The following is a 23,850-nucleotide window of genomic DNA, read 5'->3' on the forward strand; positions in this document are numbered from 1 at the left end:
GAGTCAAAGATACTTGAGTTTTTCATTGAACTTTAGAAACATAAACTAGGACTAGGAGTAGGAGTGTGGAGTTTTTCATGCAATTACAAAAGACAAGTAAGGAGAACGAAAATCAACGATAGCAATCATTACGTATATCAGTGAAATTATTGTTTTACCTTTCATTATTTAACTTTCAAAGTTTTTTTTTTTTATTTAACTTTTAAAGCTTTATTTAAAAGGTGTGATTGGTGTGTGTAGTTAATTTATTCTTTTATTTTTTAATAACAGTACAATTATTTTATTATTCTTAAAAGGTAAACAATCATGGTATTTAATCTAAGAACCATATAGTAATTTTAATTTTATTATAAATAGTTGAATTATATTAGTATCTATTTATGAAAATTTGTTATTCTTGACTTTAAGGACTTAATTTGTCATTTTTTAATGGTTTTTTATTATTATTATTATTTAGTCTTGGAAGATAAGGAATTATTTTAGTATCTTCTTTTTGCTTTATTTAAAATTAATATTTTTTTAGTAGTTTCTTAAATTGTTTTAATATACTGATATTAAAAATAATTTTTTTAAAAAAATATTATTTTAATATATTTTTAAATAAAAAATATTTTAAAAAACAATCATTATTACTTGGTAGTGTATTTGGTATTGCAGTAGCTGTTGTGATTGTAATTTGAAAAAAATTGTTTTATAAAAAGTACTTGTAGTTGAGGTTGGGTTGGAAAAATATATGTTTGGTTAAAATTGTGGTTGAATAAAAGGTAGTTTAATGTGTTTGGTTAAGAATACTTTTGAAATTGAAGTTATAAAATAATTTTAAAAAATATATATTAATATTTATGGTTTTTAATTTAAATATTGTAGATTTAACTATTGTTATTACATCATGAAATAAATCATATTTTATATATAAAAAAAATTTATTGTTCCATTAAACTATCTACAATTCCATTACATACAAAATTCATCCAACAATAACTACAAAATTAGGTAAAATATTATCAGGAATAAAATTGAGATTACAGTACGAGTAAATTTAATTCACCTTAAACTATTTTTTTTAAAAAAAATTGTTGTTCACGTTCATGTGAACAGTGTGAATGAAATCAATTAACTGCACCGGTTTTTCGAGAAAAAAAAACTATTCACATAAAGAGTGTGAATGAATTAAAATTCATTCGCACTGTTCACTTTAGTAAACAGTGCGACAGTGGAGCCATGCTCCACTATTCATTAGAAATCCCCACGAGAAGCAGCAAATTTATTTTAATACATTTTCAAGCGAAAAACTATTTTGAAAAGTACTTTACACCCTAAAATGTTTTTTAAATGTTTTTACGGCTTAAAAAAAATATTAAATTAATATTTTTTTACTATTTTCTAATGGTTTCAATATATTAATAAAAATAATTATTTTTATATATTTTAAACCAGAAACCATTTTAAAAAATACTAGACACCAAACACTCCTTTGAATTCTAATCAGTCCCTCCAGTGAATTTCTTCAAAAGAAAAAGGTCCCTTGATGGGTACCCGAACACATTCAATCATACATGTATTGTTTTGTCAAAAATGTTAATACAATGTAGTTAGATATTTTATCATTCTCTGACATTACAGCTACGTCGTTGTAGTATAGTGGTGAGTATTCCCGCCTGTCACGCGGGTGACCCGGGTTCGATCCCCGGCAACGGCGCTCTTATTTTTTCTTCTTTTGTTTATTACATTCATCTTCCATTTTGATTACTTGGATTTAGAATCCGTTAACCCAGCAAATCCCCATTATCTTTACAGTTGTTGATTAAAAACAGGAAAAAAGAATTATTATTTTTTATATAAATAATTTATGATAAAAGTAAATTAAAATGACTTTGGATTAGTAAAAACTACTGAAGTCAGTTTTTTTATATAAATAAAACATGTAAAATAATTTAGAATCCATGAGTTAAAGTTAAAAATTTAAATTTTAGATTAAATCAAAATTTTAACACATTTTTATTTGAGTAAATAATTATTTATCACAAATTAAACATGTTTATATCTATTTTATAAATAAAAGCTAAAAAGTAACCAAAATCAACTTGCAAAAATCATTTCAAACAGAACTTTGTTTCAGTGCTGGATATTTTCTTTGTTGAAATTACCAAAAAATAATAGAGGCTTTTGAACTGATGCTCGGTTTGTTTTGTCGTTTTACAAGTATTTAAAATGTCAAATACTGGCAACTAAGTCGTTGTAGTATAGTGGTAAGTATTCCCGCCTGTCACGCGGGTGACCCGGGTTCGATCCCCGGCAACGGCGCTCTTATTTTTTATTTTCAATTCTTAATTATTCCGCCAATTTTAATCAGTTAATGAATTAAATTAAAACTTCCAGAAAGCCCGCCCTCCTCTGTTTCTGTTCACTACTACCACTCCTCTCCCTCGCAATTCGACGGACCAGTAGCTTCGCAGGTCAAAATCGCAGAATGGAATCCTCTCAATGGTAACTGAAGATTCCAAGATTTTACTCCATCGATTCAATTGCCAGATATTATGGACTATCTCCCCTAGTTTTGTCGTTACTTTTGTGGTTTTTTTTAAAAAAAAAATTAGTTGTGATTTAAAAATTGATTTTTACATGTAAAATAAATAAAAAATAAATTTTCATGAATGAAATCATTAAAATTTGAAATACAATTATACTTATAAAAAATAAAAGCAATTTAGCTAATCAAATAATTTTTTTTTAATCATCAATGAAAAATAAAAACTACCACAATACTGCACCTGTACCGTGTTTTCAAAAAATTCAATTTTTTTTTGTTAAAATGTAATATGGTTTGTATGTTTTAGATCGTTTTGATATGCTGATGTCAAAAATGATTTTAAAAAAATAAAAAAACATCATTGGCATGCATTTCGGCACGAAAAGTTATTTGAAAAGCAACCGCTATCACACTGCCAAACATATTCTAAGTGTTCTCATAGTCCACACCCTCAAGAAAAATGAAGATTGTGTTTGGAAATTTAGTAGCGGTTAGGTTTAAAGTGTTTTTTGCTTGGAAATGTATCAAAGCAATATATTTTTTATTTTTTAAAATTATTTTTGACATTAACACGTCAAAACAATGTAAAAATAAAAAAAAAAACAAATTTTTAGTAAAATACGATTTGAACCACGTTCCCAAACAATGCGAATAAGAAGTTCCCAGCACAGAATAACTGTTGCTAAGAACAAATATGTTCTATGAATTTGACTGGTTTTGTTTCATGTTTGATCCGAACATAAATTTTGTAATTCCCAGTCAATTTTATTTCATATTTGATTGATCACCCAAACTTTTTATCATGAGCATTCCTTCATGATGGCCATTCATCTGGGCTCAAATGGAAATCCCTCAAAAGGAATAAAGTATCCGCGGATTGAAATTGTTGTTGCTTCGAATAGACCAACTCTTCCTCTGGCAAATGGCGATGAACGAAGTCGTATTATTTCATGGCATGAACACTACTTCAATTAAAAAATAATAACAAAAAATTTCAGCCTAAATTGGGGTTTTGATCTGGCAAGATTCCATCACTAGCAACTGAAAGTTAAATTTTAATGTTACAAAGGTATAACAAATGCACGCTGTTTGTTTTTGTTGACCTATACAAGCAACACACACTAAACATTAAAAGAGATAAAACCTAGTAGCTTTCTGTACAAATGGAGAGATTCTCGCACCTTGAACGAAAAGATCCTAGCCAGTAAACGAGTCCAAAATGACAGTGCCTACTCCAGTTAGCAAGGAACTTAGCAGCCTTCTTCCTCAGAGGCTATCTATGAATCATCTAACTCGACGAGCTGTGCCCTCCTCTCAGCAGCCTTCTTCCTCACAAATATGCCCCATCTTAGGGCTGCCTTGAGCTTGAGCCATCCGACAACAGCTTTGCCTGATGAACGAGATGGATTATCACTGAGGCTGTAATTCGGGGATGGGGATTGGGATGGGGATGGCATGTATGATGAGTAAGGATACCCATCTTCGGTGACACTATTGGAGGAGAGACCCTGGCCTCCCATATTAAATATGCGAAGAAGTTGTTGCATGTCTTCATTTTCAAGCATGTCATGACTTCTCGTACGAATCTCCTCCTCTGAGAAGAAGTCATCCTTTCCTCTGTGTAAATTAAGATTCGATGCGCAAAAACCCTGAGAGCCTGGGGTAGAAGATTGTGGCGGGCCAAGAGCAAGTAAATTGTTAGTTCCCAGAGGATTCTGTATGGCATCGAATTGAAAGGGGGTGTTGAGACTTCCATTCTGTGGATCTATTGAGAATCTAGCAACCGTACCATCAGTATAGCCTAGAGGGGGAGAGAGAGAGAGAGAGTATCACAAAGTCATTAACAAAACCTATGAAGAAGTATAGTCCTAACAAAGGAAATACAAAGAGCCTTAAACAAACAGCAGGACTTTATGAAAGAAAAACTTATTGATGCTTTCAACAAGCAACTGAAACACAATTAAAATATTATGATTGTTTTGAACTTCAGAAGGGTACCTCCAATAGCTGGGCTTGAGTGCACAACAGGCTGCTCAGAAGGAACCGGAACTGAAATGGTCGGTAAACTATCCTGATGATCATATGGGTTCAAAAAGTCTTGGTGACCAGATGGAACATCATTTTGAGAAGCAGCTACACCCTGATGCTGCTTGAAGTCTAGAAGGGAATTGCCATCATACTCTATAACATGCATCCAATTATCATATGCCTTCTTCACCAAGCTGTCCACATAGATCTGGAAGAACCATGCCATTCAAAAATTTCTAAGTGCACATCCTTGTTATTTTCTATTTCTTGGTTTTCAGATGAAATGCAAACCAAAATTGCATTCAAATGCATGGGGGATACGACAACAATTCTAACATTGAACTAGCCAATCAATAATCCTGGATTTCTTACCTTCTGATTGTCAGGTAGAGAATCAGCTGAGTAGAACTGCCCATTAGAAATTAAGCCACTTAATTCATAGATATTGTTAAAAACAACACCAACATTCTTTGCATCATCAGGATAGTAGATATAAAGTTTCCCGCTCAGAACACACGTCTTTGCATGCTCAACAAGACTATCCCACATTTTATTTGACATGCCACTTCCAAGAGTCTGCAATAACAAGAAAAGAAGAATAGCTATAAACTAGATGTGAATTAGAAAATAATTTGACAACCAAACTGCATACTTACAGTCCGCAACCCCTGTGCGTCTCTGACTATTAAGCGTAGGAAGTCTTCAACTGTATGTATTCCAGCTTTATTCAGCCTCTTGTGAAATGATCCATCTTTTCCAATCTTTTCCAATCTCCAAACCTCATCATTTAATGTAGGTGGATAATGCTTCTTGTATACTGTGGGGCAACAAATACAGATTTAACATCTGTCAGACAGAACAACACATGCACATACTGCCAGTTACATGCACACACAGAATGGAATCTGAAATTCTGGTTATATTCATGAGCTTACATTCTCCCCGGTGATCCTTAACAGTGATGGCGTCGGTTTTTGCTTCACGAATGCGAATGCCTTCACAATAGCCAGAGGCAACCTTCAGCCCTAGCCTGAACTTCCTGCTCCTTGTCCAGCTTGAGTTATCAGTAAAAGTAAGCTCGCCTAGAGTTCCAACACCTTGTTTCAGTGTCACTTGCAGATCCCCAGTTAGAAGTGGTCTCTTGCCCTCACGTTCTTTAACCACATGAGACTCAAATTTCTCTTGTGTCCAATTATCATCATCTTCATCATTGAAATCACCTTCAAGCACAATAAGGTCTAGTTTTACCGAGGACTCCGGACCAGATGTGACAGCACAGCCCGTGTTTGCATCAATCAACACAATATGGATAGCAGCACCCTGCTCCCCTTCTACTTTACCACCCGTAAAGAGAGGGAGGGACACTCTGGACCTGAAGTGCAACTGCAAGTTTCTTCCATCAGGCCCTTCTATTTGTTTAGGAGAAGACCTGCATTGTCTTGACCATTAGAAGCACCATAATTCTCTCTAAATCATGTAAACAAGAATCTGAAGCTCCCTCCAATTCCTAGACAATTGATCACTTGTAAAGGTGGAACGGGCATGGATGTAATGGAATCCATCCCGTTATGCATAAATCTTTTAGGGATAACCTCAAGTGTAAATTTACAACGCTAATTTAAAGCTTAATGAAAAATCTATTTCTCTTGCAAAAAATTTTAAGGTGGGCCAAATACCTAATGATTGAATGTGAATGGAAACATCCAACTTCATTTATACCCCAGCACATTGAAGGCTAAAGGTTCCTTTTGAGCATTATTTACAAGAGGAGAAAAGAAACACTGCATACCGTCCATTAAGCTTGGCAGGTCCCAGTTTCGCTAAAGCCCGCTCCACTTCTTCACTAACCTGTTAAACATTGAATATGTCAGAAAATTTTAAAGATTTTCCAAAAGATTAATGTATAATCAAATTGATCTTTCAGGATCCTATAAAATAAACAACAGAAACATAAATCATTCAAGGAGGGTAGTAAAACAGACAAGGAGCATAAGATTATCTTACCACTCTGCGAAGGATAGGCTCCAACGACGAGCAAAGTCTCTGCAAACTATCCACTTTTAGAGCTTCAACAATCACACTGCAACAAATTTCAAAAACTTTTAGACAAATTTCAAGTGGGTTTTCAAGTTTCAACCAATTAACAACTTCAAACCCATAAAAACCACAATTTATACTTAAGAAATTACCTTCATTTCATTCTCTTCAAACAAATTTGAACCAATCCGATTCTAAAAACCTACTATTTTTGGCTTTCTACCTAACATTCTAGGAAAAAAAACACAGCTACTTTCTTAAAATGCAATCTCTTAAATAATAAAATTCATAATTTCTAGTCTCTGTAGATTCCTACAAGCAAAAAACTCACTTGACTTGAAGACCTAAAGTCAAAGATTCATAACTGCCAAACTACCATTAACTGAACAATTAGTAACTCAAATTAAAAAACAAAAATCTAAGAAAATACTATATTTCAAATCTCACTTTCAAAAATTGAAAAGAAGGAGGAAAAAAGTTAAGATTTTGACCTAGCTAAAGCAGGTCTTTTTCTATCAGGCTGCCCTTCATCATGACCAGAGCTTGAATCAAGAACTCTCTTCCCCCTCGCAGCCGCTGCCAGCACCGCCTCCATGCTATCCGATCTCTCCATTTACCGCGTTTTGCATTACCCACCTTCCCTTTCACTCAGAAACAGTAAGAACTAAGCTCAAGCCAATCCGAGATTGTTTTGTTTTCTAAACAAGATATTTTGGACTTAATTACCTCCAGTACTCTTTTTAGCATAATTACACTTTGCACCTTATCTTTTTAGACATTACAGTCATCTCCCTAAGATTAACAGAGTTTTCTGTAGTGAATCATTTTATTTAGTCCCTGTATTTTCAATGGATTAAAAATTAGTCCTTTATGTTTTAAAACTTATAAATTAACCCTTTGGCTCTTGTTGACCATTGTTTTACTAGCTACTATCATTCATATATGATGGTGTTCTGCAATTGGAGACAGCCTTTGATCCTTTCACTGATAATTTACAAAGTTTGAGAATGGAAATGATACCAAACTAAACACTTGTCATTTAGCAAACTTTGGCAACTAAACACTTGTATGTAGCAAACTTTGACAAAGTCAACAGGAAATTTTGACTAAATTATAAGTTAATACACATTTTTAACTAATTTATACCGAGTTAACTTTCGAACTCATCCTGTTGATTGGCCTATGAATCGAGTCAATCCAGGTTTGGCAAGTGTGGTAGAAACAAAATCATATCATAAGATAGGCGATGATCATCCAACAAAATACCGATTTTATTTCATGATGTCGAATAAATTACAACAGTTTAGGCCTGAATTGAGGTTGTGATCTGGCAGCTTCATCACTAGCACTAACAATTATTTTTAACGTTACAAAGGAACAAGAAAAATATGCTGCATGATTTTTCTGACCCTGTATAAACAAAAACACACTAAATACGATAAAAATCCCACTAGCCAGATGCGTAGGTGATTCAATCAGCATCCGGTCCTGTTCTATTTACTTCCTAACAGAAACGGAGAGGGTCCGTGCTGAATTCTCAGTATCGGTAGTGCATTGCCTAAAGTATTAGAAGGCTCCGCCATCCAAAAATATCTTCAACGCAAACCGCTCAAATCAGTCAACCTTCAGAATTCACGAATGCTGGAAGGGAAGCAACTGCAGAACAGCTGTTGATGGAGGATATTGGCTTACTGGGCAGTAAAAGGACTATACAAACACAGATCCTTGGAAATCTAGTTTAATGTCTAAGAGCAGCGGAACCTCAAGCAAACTACCTAGGAAAACGTGTCCAAAACAGCAGTGCCTGCTCTAGTTAGTTAGGAATTGAGCAGGAAGCCTGTTAGCTCCAAAACCAGATCAACATTGCCTTACAGGCTATCTAAGAATCATCTAACTCGACGAGCTGTGCTCGCCTCTCAGCAGCCTTCTTCCTCACAAAGATGCCCCATCTCAGGGCCGCCTTGAGCTTCAGCCATCCGACAACAGCTTTGCCTGATGAACGAGATGGATCATCTTCAAAGCAGTAGCTTGGAGATGGGCATGGCATGTATGATGAGTAAGGATAACCATCTTCAGTGACATTGAAGGAGGAGGGACCCTGGCCTCCCATGTGAAATCCACGAAGAAGATTTTGCATATCTTCATTTTCAAGCATCTCATGACTTCTTGTACGAATCTCCTCCTCTGAAAAGTAGTCCTCAGTTCCCCCGTATGAATTAAGATTCAATGTGCCAAAACTCTGAAAGCCTGACATAGAAGACTGTGGGGGGGCAAGAGCTAGTAAATTGTCAGTTCCTGGAACCTGGATTTGCTGTGAAGTATTGACCATAGGATTCTGTAAGGTTATTGAAGCGGCATCGAATTGAAATGGGGTGTTGAGATTTCCATTCTGTGAATGTATTGAGAACCTCGCAGCCATATCATTGTTATAACCTAGAGAGAGAGTGCTATGAGTGAGCATTTAAAGAGCCAGCAACCAAATATATGATGTAGCTTAGTACTAACAAGGAAATACAAAACCTCTAAACAAACAGGAGGACTTTCATGAAAGAAACACTTCCTCGTGGTTTAAGTTTAAACAAGTAACAGCAACTGTACAGCATTCCAACAATTCTCCTACTTTTACTTCTATTCTATTCATGTGCATTATGATTGTTCTGAACGTCAAAAGCGTACCTCCAACAATGGGACCTGAGTCCATAACAGGCTGCTCTGAAGGGACTGGAACTGACATGATTGGTAAAGTAACCTGATGATCATATGAGTTCAAAAACTCTTGTTGACTAGATGGGACATCATTTTGTGAAGCAACTATGCCCTGATTCTGCTTGAAATCTAGAAGGGATTTGCCATCATACTCTATAACATGCATCCAATTATCATATGCCTTCTTCACCAAGCTATCAACATAGACCTGCAAGAACCAAACCAATCACAAATTTCTAAGAGTTCATCTTTATTGTTTTCTTTTTCCTAATTTTCAGATGGACGCAACAAAAAATCCATCATGGAACAAACCAATCAATAATCCAAGATTTCTTACCTTCTGATTGTCAGAAAGAGAGCCAGATGAGTAGTACTCTCCATTGGCAATTAAGCCACTAAATTCATAGATATTGTTAAAAACAATGCCGACATTCTTCGCATCCTCAGGATAGTAGATATAATGTTTCCCGCTCAAAACACATGTCTTTGCATGCTCAACAAGACTATCCCACATTTTATTTGACATGCCACTCCCAAGAATCTAGAGTAAATGGAAGAGAAGAATAAGTACAAAAAAATGAAATTTGAAATATAATTCGACAACCAAACAGCCTACTTACAGTTCGCAACCTCTGTGGGTCTCGAACTACTAGGCGTAGGAAGTCTTCAACTGAATATATTCCAGCTTTGGTCAGCCTCTTGTGAAATGATCCATCTTTTCCAATCTTTTCCAATCTCCAAACATCATCATTTAATGCTGGTGGATAGTGCTTCTTGTATACTGCAAGGGGAAAATGGCAGATTTAGTATATTTTAGACAGAATAAGACAAGCATGTACTACTGCAGTTACACACATGCACACAAATGAAATATGAAGTTCTGGTTCTAATTATGGACTTACATTCTCCACGGTGATCCTTAACGGTGAAGGCATCTGTTTTTGCTTCACGAATGCGAATGTCTTCACAGCAGCCTGAGGCAACCTTCAGCCCCAGCCTGAATTTCCTGCTCCTTATCCAGCTTGAGTTGTCAGTAAATATCAGCTCGCCTAGAGTTCCAACACCTTCTTTCAGTGTCACTTGCAGATCCCCAGTTAGAAGTGGTCTCTTGCCCTCACGTTCTTTAACCACATGAGACTCAAATTCCTCTTGAGTCCAATTATCATCATCTTCATTGTTGAAATCACCTTCAAGCACAATAACATCCAGCTTTACTGAGGATTCTGGACCAGAAGTGACAACATGGCCTGTGTTTCCATCAATCAACACAATATGGATAGCAGCACCCTGCTCCCCTTCTACTTTCCCGCCCGTAAACAGAGGGAGGGATAACCTGGACCTAAAGTGCAACTGCAAGTTTCTTCCACCAGGCCCTTCTATACATTTAGGAGATGACCTGCATTCCATTCAATTGGCATTAGAAATAATGCCAATTTAGTGCCTAATGCAAAATCTCGTGCTCTTTCAACAGATTATCAGATGATGTGGTTCTAAAATAATTGAATGTGAAAATGCAACCTTATATGGGCACCAGCACACTGAAGAGAGACAACAAAACATTACTTACCGTCCAGTAAGCTTGGCAGGGCCAATTTTTGCTAAAGCACGCTCTACTTCTTCACTAACCTGTTTGCATTGAACACTTCAAAAAATAAATAATTTTCCAAAAATATATAGAAAACACTCACAGATACACACGGAGCCAGCCATACAACATCCTGAATTCTTCAAAGATGGTAACCAAAATAGAAAAGGAACAAATTATCTTACAACGCGCCGAAGAATAGGCTCCAATGACGAGCAAAGCCTCTGCAAGCTATCCACCTTCAGAGCTTCAACAATTACACTGCAAGAAAATTCAAAAACTTTTTGAGACAAATTTCAACAGGGATTTCAAGTTTCAACCAGTTAACAATTTCAAGCCCAACAACACACTTAAATGACCTTCATTTCATTTCCCTCAAACAAAATAGAAGGCGTATTTCATACAAATACCAAGCAAGAAAAATTAATATTTTTTGCTTTCTACTTGATGCTCTTCACAAATCACATAAAAAAAGGAAGGAAAGAAAACCAAAAATTCTTTTTTCAACCATAAATTTATATCTTCTAGTTTGTGTAGGTTACTAGAAGCAAAGACTCCCTTTGACTTAAAAGACACAAAGTAAAAGATTCATAACTAACATTAATTCAAAAAATCAGTAACTGAAATTAAAAACAAAAATGAAAGCAAATATATTATAAATCTCACTCAAAAAACGAAAAAATAAGTTATTTTTTTACCTAGCTAAAGCAGGCCTTTTTCTTTCAGGCTGGCCTTCATCACCACCAGTGCTTGAGTCAAGTCCTCTCTTCTCTCTGGCAGGCGCCGCCGCCATACTATTCGATCTATCCACATACCTCGTTTGCATCTTCAGAAATTTCCAACCTTGTCTTTCACTACTTACAAGCAGCAAGAAACTACCTTTGCCACACAGAGATTTGTTTCTGTATTCTGTGTAAAAGAGAGAGAATAACAGAAACCCCACCAAGCTTTTGTTTTCTTTTACAGAGAGAGGAGAAAAGATGGGATAGAAAGGGGGCGGGAAAGTGGAATAATGGTGAGTTCGATCGAAAATTCTGAATTTTAGGGACGAATCTGTGAAGTTTCCTCGAAGTGTCTGCGAATCTTCGTTGAACTGAGAGTGAAGGTGTGTTTGTGTTTCGTTGGTTTGGTTTTGTTGCTTTTTCTCCATGGTTTTAAGAGACTCCATATGTGTCCTCTAACTAATGGTGAATTTTCAACCCAATCCTCCATGTTTCTTATTTAACAATTTCACCCTCTAGGTGTCGAATATACTTTATTTCATTTTGCTTCTCTGAAGTAAAACTTAAAACAAAATCAAAAAAAATTAATAAATTTAATTTCTTCCTGAATCTCTTATCCCCTATTGTCTCCTTCCACCCCCAAACATACCTTGAAAAATCATACTTGAGTTGAAAGTAGTTGGAGGGTACAATTGTTAAACTAGAAACTTGGAGAACTAAGTTGAGACGTGGTATATAATTTAAGGACATATATTTAGTTTGACTTTTTAATTGACAAGTCAGCTTATTTACAGTGATGGCGAATAAATGTCATGAAAGCGAAAAGGGAAAGTGAATCCCTCTTGCCGTGAGTCCCACTCCCACGCTACGTGTGTTTATTAATACTGTGTGTTTGATAATTCAGTTAGATATCTTTTAAAAATATTTTTTAATTAAAATTTTATTAAAATAATATATTTTTTATTTTTTATATCATTAAATTATAATTATTAAATAAATCTAAAAAATATTAATTCAATTTTTTCAAGCGAAAAAAAATTAAAATATAACTTGAAATGCAAAAACAAATTAATAATGTATACTAGTTGATTGTCACGTGCTTCTCCATGGTTCTATCAAGAGGTTTTTTAAAAGTGAAAAAGAATATTGACATTTAATATGTTTTTTAGTAATATAAAAAATATTGTGAAATTTAAATTTAATATGCATATTTAATAAAAACAAATTGAGAATTAAATATGCAAATAAATGTTAAGAAAAGGTTTTGAATGCAAATTAAAGGCTAAGTAAAGAAATTGAGAAATATATGCAAATTAAGATAGTTAATCTTGTACTGTATAGAGCCTTGAATTTATTTTTTTATTTAATTATATGGGAATAATTTATCTTATAAGAAGTGTAATAGTTAAAATTTCACTTAAAAAAATATATTGTTAGTGCAATTCCTCATTTTCTTATTAATATTTTTTTTTCTACAAAAAAAAATTATTTATGTTATTTATTTAATAAAAACCAAAACCAACCAAAATTCATATTAAAAGAGATTTGCCCCTTGCCTAGCTCGGGTTTCAAAATAAATTAAGTGAAAACTAATCTAATATGACTCGATTAACCTAACGGGTTCAGATGCAACTTGATTAAACCCAAAAAAAATTTAATACAATGTCATCTTAACACTTTCTTTTATATAATGAGGAAATCATATTTTGAATCGACTTAAATTAACTCAAGTTAAACCACAACTCAGTCATGAACCTAATTAGATGTAATAATTTTAAAACAATATATATTTTTTATTTGATCATACAACAATAAAAGTTGACATGCATAGAAAAACTATTGAAAACAAATTCAAAATAAAATGTCAAAGAGCATTAGCTAATTTTACAAAAAGCATGCCATAACTTTATTTAAAAACAAACCAAAAACCAAGTGATATTTAATAAACTAATATAAAATAAATCTTTGATTAATTCATCCTGGAAAATTGTAATTAAAAAAGATAAAAAAAGGTTAAGTACACGGGCCAAAGTGAGCCAGCACACCAAGCCCATTAAAAAAAAGTTAATGATCGTATGCCTATCCATTATTATATTTTTATTTTACTTGAAATGGGAGGACACCACATCATCTATTTATTTTATTTTTATTTTTAAAAAGTATGTGGCGTGTCTTTTACTTGTTCAACTTTCTCCATCTTAGTGGATATATCATACATTTGATTTAAAAAAAAGCTTATTTCAACTCCTTTTCCACTTGAAAACACATGAGAAATACATCGTGAACCTCAATAAACTCATATCTAATCTAAAAAAATCATTTAATTGATGAAAAATAGAAAATCAACTCGAAAAGAAAAAACAATTCCAAAAAAACCTATTTTCAACTCCTTTTCCACTTGAAAACACATAAAGAAATACATCGTGAACCTCAATAAACTCATATCTAATCTAAAAACATCATTTAATTGATAAAAAATAGAAAATCAACTTGAAAAAAAAAAACAATTCCAAGCCACTATAAACTTTTTCCAGTGATATTAGGGGTCAAAAACACCTAATTAAAACTCATCTCATCCAATAAAACTAATTGATATCAAGATCATTTTCTTTTATTGTTGGAGTGTGAATAACTAACAATTTTATCTCTTCTCCATCGTTTTCCAACAATTATATCTAACCTTTCTTGAATTTATAGACTAAAATATGAACAAAATAAAGTTTTGAATTAAAAAAATAAAAGTTTCAAACTAAAGGAATGAAAAATGAGATTTACAAAACTCTAGAGGAAACAATTACTGAAAAAACTACCCCGTGAATGGTGTTGGAAAAAAAAGATTTTATTTTTGTTTCATTGTCAATTTTGATCCATTAGTTTCAATTTTTTACAAGCAATAAAACTGATTTTTCTTGTAAAGTCGAACAACAACATAATGTTAGGACTTTTTTGGACACCGCAATAATCCTATAGAAAACAAATCAAAATAAATTATCAAGTCCAATTCTCATTCAATACAATGTAAAAATAATATCTCGAAAAAAAAGTTATCGACTAAAATGGAAAAACACTTTAAAGACCAAAATAATAAATGCACTACTACAATTAAAAGAGTCTTTCATCATATCCTATAGGGAAAACCTCACACATTTTAGGTTTTATATTAAATTAATTATTTGTTGGGTTTAATGCGTAGTTATTAAACCGGTTTAGTGTGGTAAGTCAACGAGAAACTCAATTTGGGCTAGATTGATTCAATTAAATGGCGGTGTTGGAGATAAAGCCCTCGTTTAGGATTGCAGCCTAAACATAGGTTAGTCAAAATTAATTTTTTTATATTTTCAAATCGTTTTGATGTAATGATGTTAAAAATAAATTTTAAAAAATAAATAAATAATTATTTGGATGTATTTCTAAACAAAAAACACTTTAAAAAAGCAACCACTACCAGACTCTCAAATACCCTTAAAGCTATAAAGACATGTACACCATTCACTTAAAAATAGTGTAATTGTTTTTATTACCCCTTCACCCAAAAAAATTACATTGATTTACAAGGGCATTGAAGTCTTTTCACATGGTTCATTTGTCATTTTCAAATTGATCAGTAAAAACTAAAAGTCCATTTATTTTTATGTTTCAAAAACGTTTTTGAAAAAAAATAAATTTTTTTATTTTTTTCTTCGCTTCAAATTTTTTTTTTTTTGTGTTTTCAAATCACTTTGATGTGCGGGTATGAAAAATAAATTTTAAAAATATAAAAATATATTATTTCGATGCATTTCTAAGAAAAAAGACTCTTTCAAAAACAATTGCTACCACAATACCAAATGAATTTTAAGTCTTTTTTCATATTGAGTGCACAGTAAAACGATCAAAACACACTTGAAAGCATAAAAATTAAACCTAGCGTGAAGGGATGTTTTTGTATTTTCACAATGGTGTTTTGGTTATTATAATTTAAGTTAAGAGGCAATTTGGTATTTTTACAAATATAAAAAAAATGTTAAATAATAAAAATACACGGTAAAATGATAAAAATACTCTTGAAGCCAAAAAATTTAAACTTAAGGTCAAGGGGCGGTTTTGTTTTTTCATTAAGGTTTTTTGGTAATTATAAATTCAACTTAGGAGAAATTTTGTATCTAGCTAAATAAAAAACAAGAAAACGTTGGTGCCCATGGGAAGCGTCCTTCTGACATCCAAAAACACCTTTCTATTATCTGGATGAAATCACCATCGTGCCCTTTTCTTGATGATATTATGAGTGTCCCCAGTGGTGGTACGTTGTGGTACCAATTGACCTTCCCTTTTTCCCTTTCTTTTCTTTTTTTCCTCCCAAAAACTTATAGTTTAACCCTTTTAATTATTGGTATTTCAACTTAAATCCTTATTCTTTTAATTTTTATTTTTTTATCTTTGTTTTTTATAGAAGTTTTATTTGTTTTCAATTTCATCCTTCAATCCCAATTTGCCAAACATTTTATTCTCCAATGTGGTCCTCATTCTTTGAATTTTTAATTTTTTTCCTTGGCCTTTTGTAAAAGTTTTCGTATTTTTCAATTTAATCCTTCAATTTCAAATTGATGGTATTATATTTTCCAATTTGATCCTTATTATTTTGATTTTAAATTTTTTTCCTGACCCTTTTGTAAAAGTTGTTATTCTTTTTAATTTCACCATTTAATTACAACATTGTTTTTATTTTTCATGTCAATTTTGATCATCGTTCTTTTTAATTTTCTTTCATCCTTTTACTAAATTGGTTTTTTTTTCTTAATTTCACCTTTCAATTATATATAGAATTTATTTTGTATTTTAATTTTGATACTCATTCTTTTAATTACTATTTTTTAAAAAAAAATTGTATAATTAAATTTTTTTTTTCAATCTCATCATTCAATATTTTATTGTTTGAGAATTGTACTTCATGGTTTTTCTAGATTAGGTGTTTTCAGTTTAATGACTCGGGTTACGAGTTTAAAAAATTATCACAAGTTTTTTTTTTCTAAAGAAGCTTTATAATTATATTTATTTTTTTATCATGTTATTTCAATCACATGATATGGATCGCGGATTTGGCTTAACTCAACCTTAATTAGCATGGTTAAAGGTTTGTCATGACTAGTTTTTTATTCTTTTTTGTCATCTCATTTCAATACCTAAACATTATTTTTTTACACAAAAAAATCCAGCCTCATGACTAAGTGTGAGCATTGAGGTCAATCTAATCTAATCATACATTGCTAATCTAATGACTCATGACAAGAAAGGGTCCACCAATTCCTCTTTCTCTTTTCTTTTTGTTTATATAAGGTATTGTGCAGTAGATGTTTTTAAAAAATATTTTTTTATTTTAAAATATATTAAAATAATTTTTTCAGATTATTTTTATTTTTAACACCAATACATTAAAATCACAAAAAAAAACTAAAAAAAATATCAATTTGATATTTTTTTTCAAAGTTAACACATTTTAAAAAGTACCCAAAACAAAAGTTATCATTCTCTTGTTTCTTCATTTGCAAGTGTCCAAAGGCTAAAAAAAGACACAAATTCTAACTCTCTCGTGCCTTTTGATCCAAAAAGTTGTCATATGAAATTGTTTGGATGTATTAGAAATTGCATTACTTGTAATTACATAAATATAAGATTTATTGTGAAGATTATTCATAAATTTTAATTTTATGTGAAGAAAGAGAGAATATAACTTCTAGTGTTGTGAATAATTTCGCACAAGATCGAGAAAGAAATGAGGTGGTAATTGGTATATTCTTAAACACAATTCCGATGTCTTCAAACCAGCTTTGATATTATATTAGAGTTCTTTGTCATGTATTTACCTTGTATAAACCCAAAATGATCATGCAATCATGCTAGAAGATCCATTTTAAATCTCCAAAGGTGTCTATAATTGCCTTTTTATTGACTAGTTCTCTCGTTGAGAAAATAAAAACATAAAAAAAGGAGGATTTCTCAGTGTAACCTTGTCATCAGAAAGTTTCAAATCACACAGCCAACCCCACCAGAAAAGGAAACTCTTCCCAATTCCCACCAAACTAGTCTCGTCGCTAAATTTATCATACAATTGTAGCTATGATGTCGCCATCAGACAGCAGCACAGTGGTAAAATTCGAATAGAACAACATGGTACACGAGCATAACCACCGACGGAAAACTACACAAGAACAGATGTACTCTACCCAAGCCATCATTTCTGTTGGCCATTAAATTTTGAGTGAAAACAAAGGAGGGTAGATAGAAAGGCTTCAATGATAGAACTGCCACCAAAAATCTTTGATATGATAGAACTGCCACCAAAAATCTCTGATATCTTTCACAATACAAAATGCTGAAAAGAACCAATTTTCTACATGGACTAACATAACGTCTCAGCAATTGGCCTCTGTTAGACTGTATTTTAATAATAGAAAGCACAGTTTGAACCCATGATTCGCAAGAAGATAGACTATAAAGTATAAACTACCGCTTCTTGGTATTCGTCTTTCCCTTCTTTCTGTCCCTTTTGTTTTGTGGCTTTGACCGTGATTTGTGTTTCAAAACTTTCTTGAATGAATTCTTTTTGCTCACGGATAACTTGTGCGATTTATCAGCTTCATTCAACCTTGGCACTGTCACTTGTGTCTTTTCACTATGGCCATCCTCGTCTTCACGCGAAATCTCGCTGGTGGTCACAGTAACTTGCATGTCCCCATTGTCGTACTTTGTTGTCCCTTTTGCCACAAACAAATCCCAAAACCAAATTAATGATTATAGTGCTTTAGCTATAGCAGAAATAGATGGAGAAACGACACGCTCCTATGTTGCAAGCACTCTAAACATACTATATGGTTAGAAGTAACCTCAAGCAACAATCATCTCATGCTACTATTGCATTGGATTGGCTGTGTGCGATGATCACAGAAGAAACCATCATGAAGGGAGTGATTGTGATCCATTGGAATGGTTACCAACCATTTCTATAAACCAAAATTACCCCCAGAACCAGAAAAGTTAGCCCCAAAGGGAGGTTAAATCTGAAGATGCATAAGCATAAGGCTTTGTAAATCAATAGTTTCCATGCAGCATGCTTTTCTCTTGACATAAGCTGGAAGTTTATGAAAATACCACTTATTGATGCAATTGGCTCAATTTCTTCATCATCTTCTCCATAGTTATCGCTTTCATCAGCAGCTGGTGGAGCTCCTCCATTTAAAGCAAGTTCTTTTTCCAGTTTCCTCTACAACAAAAGTTAGGTGGCAAAGTCAGGACAATCAAAACTCAGGAAATGAAGTTCCCCAACTTCCTCTCAGGTCATAGCCCATATGCACCAAGCCCTGTCCCAGAAAAGGTGACACTAGATCCCACTGAAAATTCTCTTAAAAACCACAAAGCCAAGAACACATTACGTGCATTCAAAACATTTTAAATTACAGAATAATGCATCGTTAATAAAATCTTATGTTTACAGTAATTAACAGGGTCCATCTTATAATGTTGCAGGGACCATTGCCTTACAGACTGCATCCTAGCAAAGCAAAAGGTCCATTCCCCTTAATTTATTGTCATTTCATAAACTGCTAACTTGGCATAAGGGTGATTGCTGATTAGACATTTTACTAAAGCTCAGCTGCTCACGCGTTGATTGGACAGAGAAGTTAGGGAGTACCCATCAACGCATAAAGTAGAATAGGATGCCTCTCAACCCAAATAAATTCTTGTAATGTGTTGGCATTTGTCAGCATGTTAATGGCTATAAAACCAAGCACACACATGTTGGACTCGTGTTGGGGAAGTTTTTGAGAAAAAGACAAGCTCTGTAGTATGCACCAATTCTGTGCATTAGATGAACCAAATGATGGCAAATCATCTTGCTAAAGTACGGGGGCTCAGGATTAAGATGAAATGCTAATTGAAACTCAGCTGTCAAAGGTGTCATTGAGCTTATATGAGGGTATGCAAGGAACAAAAGAATCCAAAAACACTCACTGCTCCAAGGAACAGAGAGCAAGATAGGATATATCATCCTCATCAGTGTTAATTACCAGAAATTGAGAAATCTTTTCCTCTTTGGAATTGTAAGAGGATCGGAGTTTTGTTTGTTCTTAATATTTCACAGGTGCCAGACCAATCTCTAATAGAAGACTTTCCTCCCTATATCTTCATGACCAGTTGGGCGAATGCTAGTTTGGTAAGCTGTGGTGGTTGTGGAACTGAAAACATGCCACAATAACAGAAAAGTGCTCTCCATATACTAAACAAATAAAGAACTTCAGCTTCCTGTCTGACCTATTGTGTATTTTCAAAGAAGTATTTGTTTGTATATCAGATTGACCATAAATGCAGGTCACCAGCGACCAGGCTAGGGTTTCTTATCTGACAAATTAGAAACTCATCCTATTTACAAGAAGAAACATCATGGAGGACCCTTCAGTCTTCCCATTATTTATTATTCTCATTCAAAGAAAACCATATCTAGAATGAGGCACCTCTGTCTCTAAATTGTAGCCAAAAGAAACAACATGTTCTCAACCTCTAATACAACCACTCAGGAATTGGATGTGTCCAAGGAATGATACAGCACTCAACTTTCCACTCAATCTTACCAAAAACAGACAAACAGATTGTCACATGACAAATACCAACACCTTCAAAACGAGACCATTCATTCATTTTGTCTACCATGCCTTCAATTCAACTTGCTATCATGAAAAATAAAGAACAATCAATTGGAATCCTTTTAAGAACCTGTTTGCGTGCCGCGATACGCTTGTGCCTTAACTTCACCTCTTGTTGTTTAATTGCTTCCTTTCTCCTCTTCTTCTTCCTCTTATGAAACCCAGTAACATAATCCCTTAACAAAATCAAAATCCCATTTCACTAATCCCATCAACAAACCATGTTGAACAATAACTCTCTCGAATTATTACCACAACATAAGCAAAGTAACAACAACAACAACAAAAAAATATGAAGAAACATTGTATGCAGTACCTGAGATCTTTCTCGTTGAAAGAGACAGACACACCTTTGTTCTTAAGAACTCGTTTCTTTATGTGCCCAGCTCGAGTTGGCGGTATCTGTATTGCTCCGTTGTCCTCAATTTCACCTTTCATGGTAGCTTCAAAGCTGTTTTCTTGGTGAGTCTGTCTGGTCCATCTAGGGTTTCGAACTTACATGGAGAGAGCTTGAGGTTTATCAAACTGGTTTCGGGTTTAAAGTTGACTGCGGTTTCATTTCTCGGTTTGGAAGCGTTGGGCCTAATCATCTCTGTGGGCCCATTCATTTGAATGGGCTTTATTGTAGTTTTTTTTACTCAATGAAAAAAAAAGGAGGAAAAGAGATCTATTTTATTTTATTTCATTATTTCATGAAGGAAAGGTATGAACTTCGATGACCTACAAGAAATTTTCTTGAGAGAACAGCTTATTAATTCTTTTGCATTGGTTGGAAAGTGTGAAAAAAATTATTTTTTAAAGTATTTTTTATTTAAAAATATATTAAAATAATTTTTATTTATTATTTAAAATTAATTTTTAACATCAGTAAGTCAAAACAATTCAAAAACATTAAAAAATTTAATTTAAAGTAAAATAAATTTAAATTTTAACAAAAAATAAATAGATTCAATCTCAATATCAAACAAACACTTATTTAACTAACTTTTTTTACATTAAGGTTTTGTTGGTATAAATTATTTATATCAAAAAATAGTTTCTAACTCTTGGTCATGGTTCAAGATTAAATAAAAATAATCTGAATCTGAAAGCATGGGTTAAAAAAAACTTGAAGTGACTTTTAAGAGAAAAAAAAGATAGTATAAATTATAATCTAATAAATTATAAATTCTTAATTTTTATTAAAGAAGGATTTTAATTCAATTTTTAATTTAAAACAAAATCCAAGCAAATATATTTTTAAAATGAAATCTAGCTTACATCAATTTGTAAAAAGTTCTATTAAAAGAACCTAATTTTTTCTTTTTCTCAAATAGGTAATCCATCTATTGAGACCTTTATCAAATCTAAAATGATTAGTATAATAATAAAAATTAAAAATTAAATAAAATGATTAAAAATCCGAGCAATTATGTGCAAATGACATGGATGTTATAATAATTTATTATGAAAAATAAAGATGTGAGGCTCACACCTTCCATCAAATTAACTCCTTTTGGTCCCAAAAGAAAGTTCAATGTGTGTGGTGGAAATAAATTCTAGCCGACTTTCAAGACAATTCCCAGGCCCATAAATGATGGCCCCAAGCCCATAAATGTTTCCTTGTACTACGAAAAAAATTTAATTATAAACTAAAAACCTAATGTGTATGACTGTATGTTTAATAAATAAAAACTATACGTGTCAATAAATGTTAAAAAGAATTGTTAATACTAATTAAAGATTAAGTCATCAAATTTAAAGATATATATAAATTAAAATATCTAATCTCATATAAGGAGAAACATTTTATTTTTTTTTATCTAATCATATGGTAATTGTTTTTATAAGAATGGTAATAAATTAAATTCCATAAAAAAAAGTAATTTGCTAATATGATTCCTCCTTTTCTTAGTTTTTTTTGTTTGTTATTTAATAAAAATAAGAAGCAATAAAAACAAATAAAAACATTTGACCATTTGAAATAAGAATAAGAAAGACATCTTTATAGGTATACTTTTTTTTACTTTATTAACACACACCGTTGTTTTCAAATTATTTTACCATAATATTTATTTTTTAGACAACAGCTTATCATTACAGTAAAACCAAGTTTTGATTAAAAAATAATAATAATTTGATAAATTAAACACAAATATATTAAAATAATATAAAAATAATACATCACGAGCACGTTGATCTGGGAGACTTTTTAAAAGTGATGCTAAACTCAGCTCAACTCAATAGATTAACATGAAGATGACTCGACTCGAGTTTTAAATAAAACCGAATAGAAATTGACTTAATATGATCCAATCAACCTAACTGGTAAAAACATGATTAGGTCAAAACCTAGTTTGATTTAAGAAGAAAATTCAAAACCATGTTGTTCTAGCCCTTTCTTTCTATATACTAAGAAAACAACGTCTTGGATCAACTTAGGTTGACATGTCAAACCCACGATTCTAGTTATGAACCCAGTTAAATTTAATTGCTTTGTTTTTTAAAATATTTTTTAATTTAATAATGCTATAATGAAAATTGATATGCGCTGCGAAGCAACTAGATAAAGATTTTAAAATAAAAAGGCACCTAACCAATGCTAATAGTATTACCCAACTCTTTAAGGTTTACAATAATGATTTTGGTATCACAATTAACTCTTTTAATAAAATGGATAATACAATTTAATGTTCTAATATCTTTATATCCCGCTAGATAGCATTTAAAGGTGTTTAAGTGTAGTGAATATGAGATAAAATAATTATATGCTAGAATATAAAGGTTTTAATAGTACTAATTTGAGTATATAATCAATAATTAATGATTTCGATATGTTTTTAAACTTAGAATAGCTTGTATATCATATAGGTTTAGATTATATTTACAATTTTATAATTAGACAAGTTATATATATAACAAAAACTGGTCATTTATAGTTGTTACAATCTCATCAATGACTCAAGTAGTTAATTGATTCAGATTGGTTAAGTCAATCGATCAATCGATTCATGCAGAATTTCCAAACGTTCGTAATGAATGAACAAGCGGTCGATCAATTTATCTAATCAAGCCAAACAATCAATCAATTCATTTAACAAAGTCAAAAATCAATAAATTAATTAAATAAAAATATCTGACCCGTGATGACGTACCATATCACATTAGTTGTGAATAATATTATGTGTTTCGGTGCACATTAACTTTCATTCTTCTTTCGAAACAGCTTAATCAATATATCAACAGTTACCTTTTAATATTTATTTATAATCTTGATATAGTTTTTTAAATTATCATACTCATTATATTAAGTTGCTAAATTTGGAGTTATCACGAGACTCTCCTCCTCATCCTCCGAGCATCAGGGGCTTCTAATATTATTTTTTTCCTAGCTATTTCTTATGTACCAATAAATAAATAATAATCGATGGTCAACTCTGCTGAATATACTAAAATATGATTTAGAGATTAAGTTATCATTTTTTGAAAACAACAGGAATAAAATATAATTTAGAGGTGTTTTAAATAGAATTTGAACTATATTGTTTAAAAAAAATAATTTTTTTAGTTTGAGATAATATTTTTTTT

General features: G+C 32.2%; 3 protein-coding genes and 2 non-coding genes across 5 annotated transcripts; 2 read left to right on the forward strand and 3 right to left on the reverse strand.

Annotated features, from left to right (window-relative positions):
* Positions 1–1,627: 1,627 nt before the first annotated feature.
* Positions 1,628–1,699, forward strand: TRNAD-GUC (transfer RNA aspartic acid (anticodon GUC)). The gene has a single exon. It is a non-coding gene; the product is annotated as a tRNA-Asp (tRNA).
* A 533-nt stretch (positions 1,700–2,232) lies between these two features.
* On the forward strand, positions 2,233–2,304 carry TRNAD-GUC (transfer RNA aspartic acid (anticodon GUC)). Its single transcript has one exon. It is a non-coding gene; the product is annotated as a tRNA-Asp (tRNA).
* A 1,218-nt stretch (positions 2,305–3,522) lies between these two features.
* LOC7485590 (calmodulin-binding protein 60 B) lies at positions 3,523–7,307 on the reverse strand. Its single transcript, XM_002316620.4, has 8 exons — positions 7,087–7,307; positions 6,563–6,638; positions 6,348–6,406; positions 5,494–5,987; positions 5,215–5,375; positions 4,931–5,134; positions 4,529–4,766; positions 3,523–4,331 (listed from the first exon to the last, which is right to left on the reverse strand). The coding sequence occupies exons 1-8, from the start codon at positions 7,206–7,208 to the stop codon at positions 3,808–3,810; spliced, it is 1,878 nt and encodes a 625-aa protein (XP_002316656.2). The 5' UTR covers positions 7,209–7,307; the 3' UTR covers positions 3,523–3,807.
* Positions 7,308–7,842: 535 nt separating this feature from the next.
* On the reverse strand, positions 7,843–11,994 carry LOC7485589 (calmodulin-binding protein 60 B). The gene is made up of 8 exons (XM_002316619.4): positions 11,585–11,994; positions 11,072–11,147; positions 10,869–10,927; positions 10,204–10,697; positions 9,922–10,082; positions 9,639–9,842; positions 9,272–9,509; positions 7,843–9,028 (listed from the first exon to the last, which is right to left on the reverse strand). Exons 1-8 carry the CDS (start codon positions 11,710–11,712, stop codon positions 8,475–8,477), a joined length of 1,914 nt encoding a protein of 637 aa, XP_002316655.1. The 5' UTR covers positions 11,713–11,994; the 3' UTR covers positions 7,843–8,474.
* Positions 11,995–17,878: 5,884 nt separating this feature from the next.
* On the reverse strand, positions 17,879–20,820 carry LOC7495268 (ribosomal RNA-processing protein 17). The gene is made up of 4 exons (XM_002316618.4): positions 20,600–20,820; positions 20,354–20,459; positions 18,734–18,845; positions 17,879–18,339 (listed from the first exon to the last, which is right to left on the reverse strand). The coding sequence occupies exons 1-4, from the start codon at positions 20,719–20,721 to the stop codon at positions 18,089–18,091; spliced, it is 591 nt and encodes a 196-aa protein (XP_002316654.1). The 5' UTR covers positions 20,722–20,820; the 3' UTR covers positions 17,879–18,088.
* Between the last annotated feature and the right edge of the window lie 3,030 nt (positions 20,821–23,850).

Source organism: Populus trichocarpa, chromosome 11 (genome assembly GCF_000002775.5).
Source record: "Populus trichocarpa isolate Nisqually-1 chromosome 11, P.trichocarpa_v4.1, whole genome shotgun sequence".
NCBI classification, from domain to species: Eukaryota; Viridiplantae; Streptophyta; class Magnoliopsida; order Malpighiales; family Salicaceae; genus Populus; species Populus trichocarpa.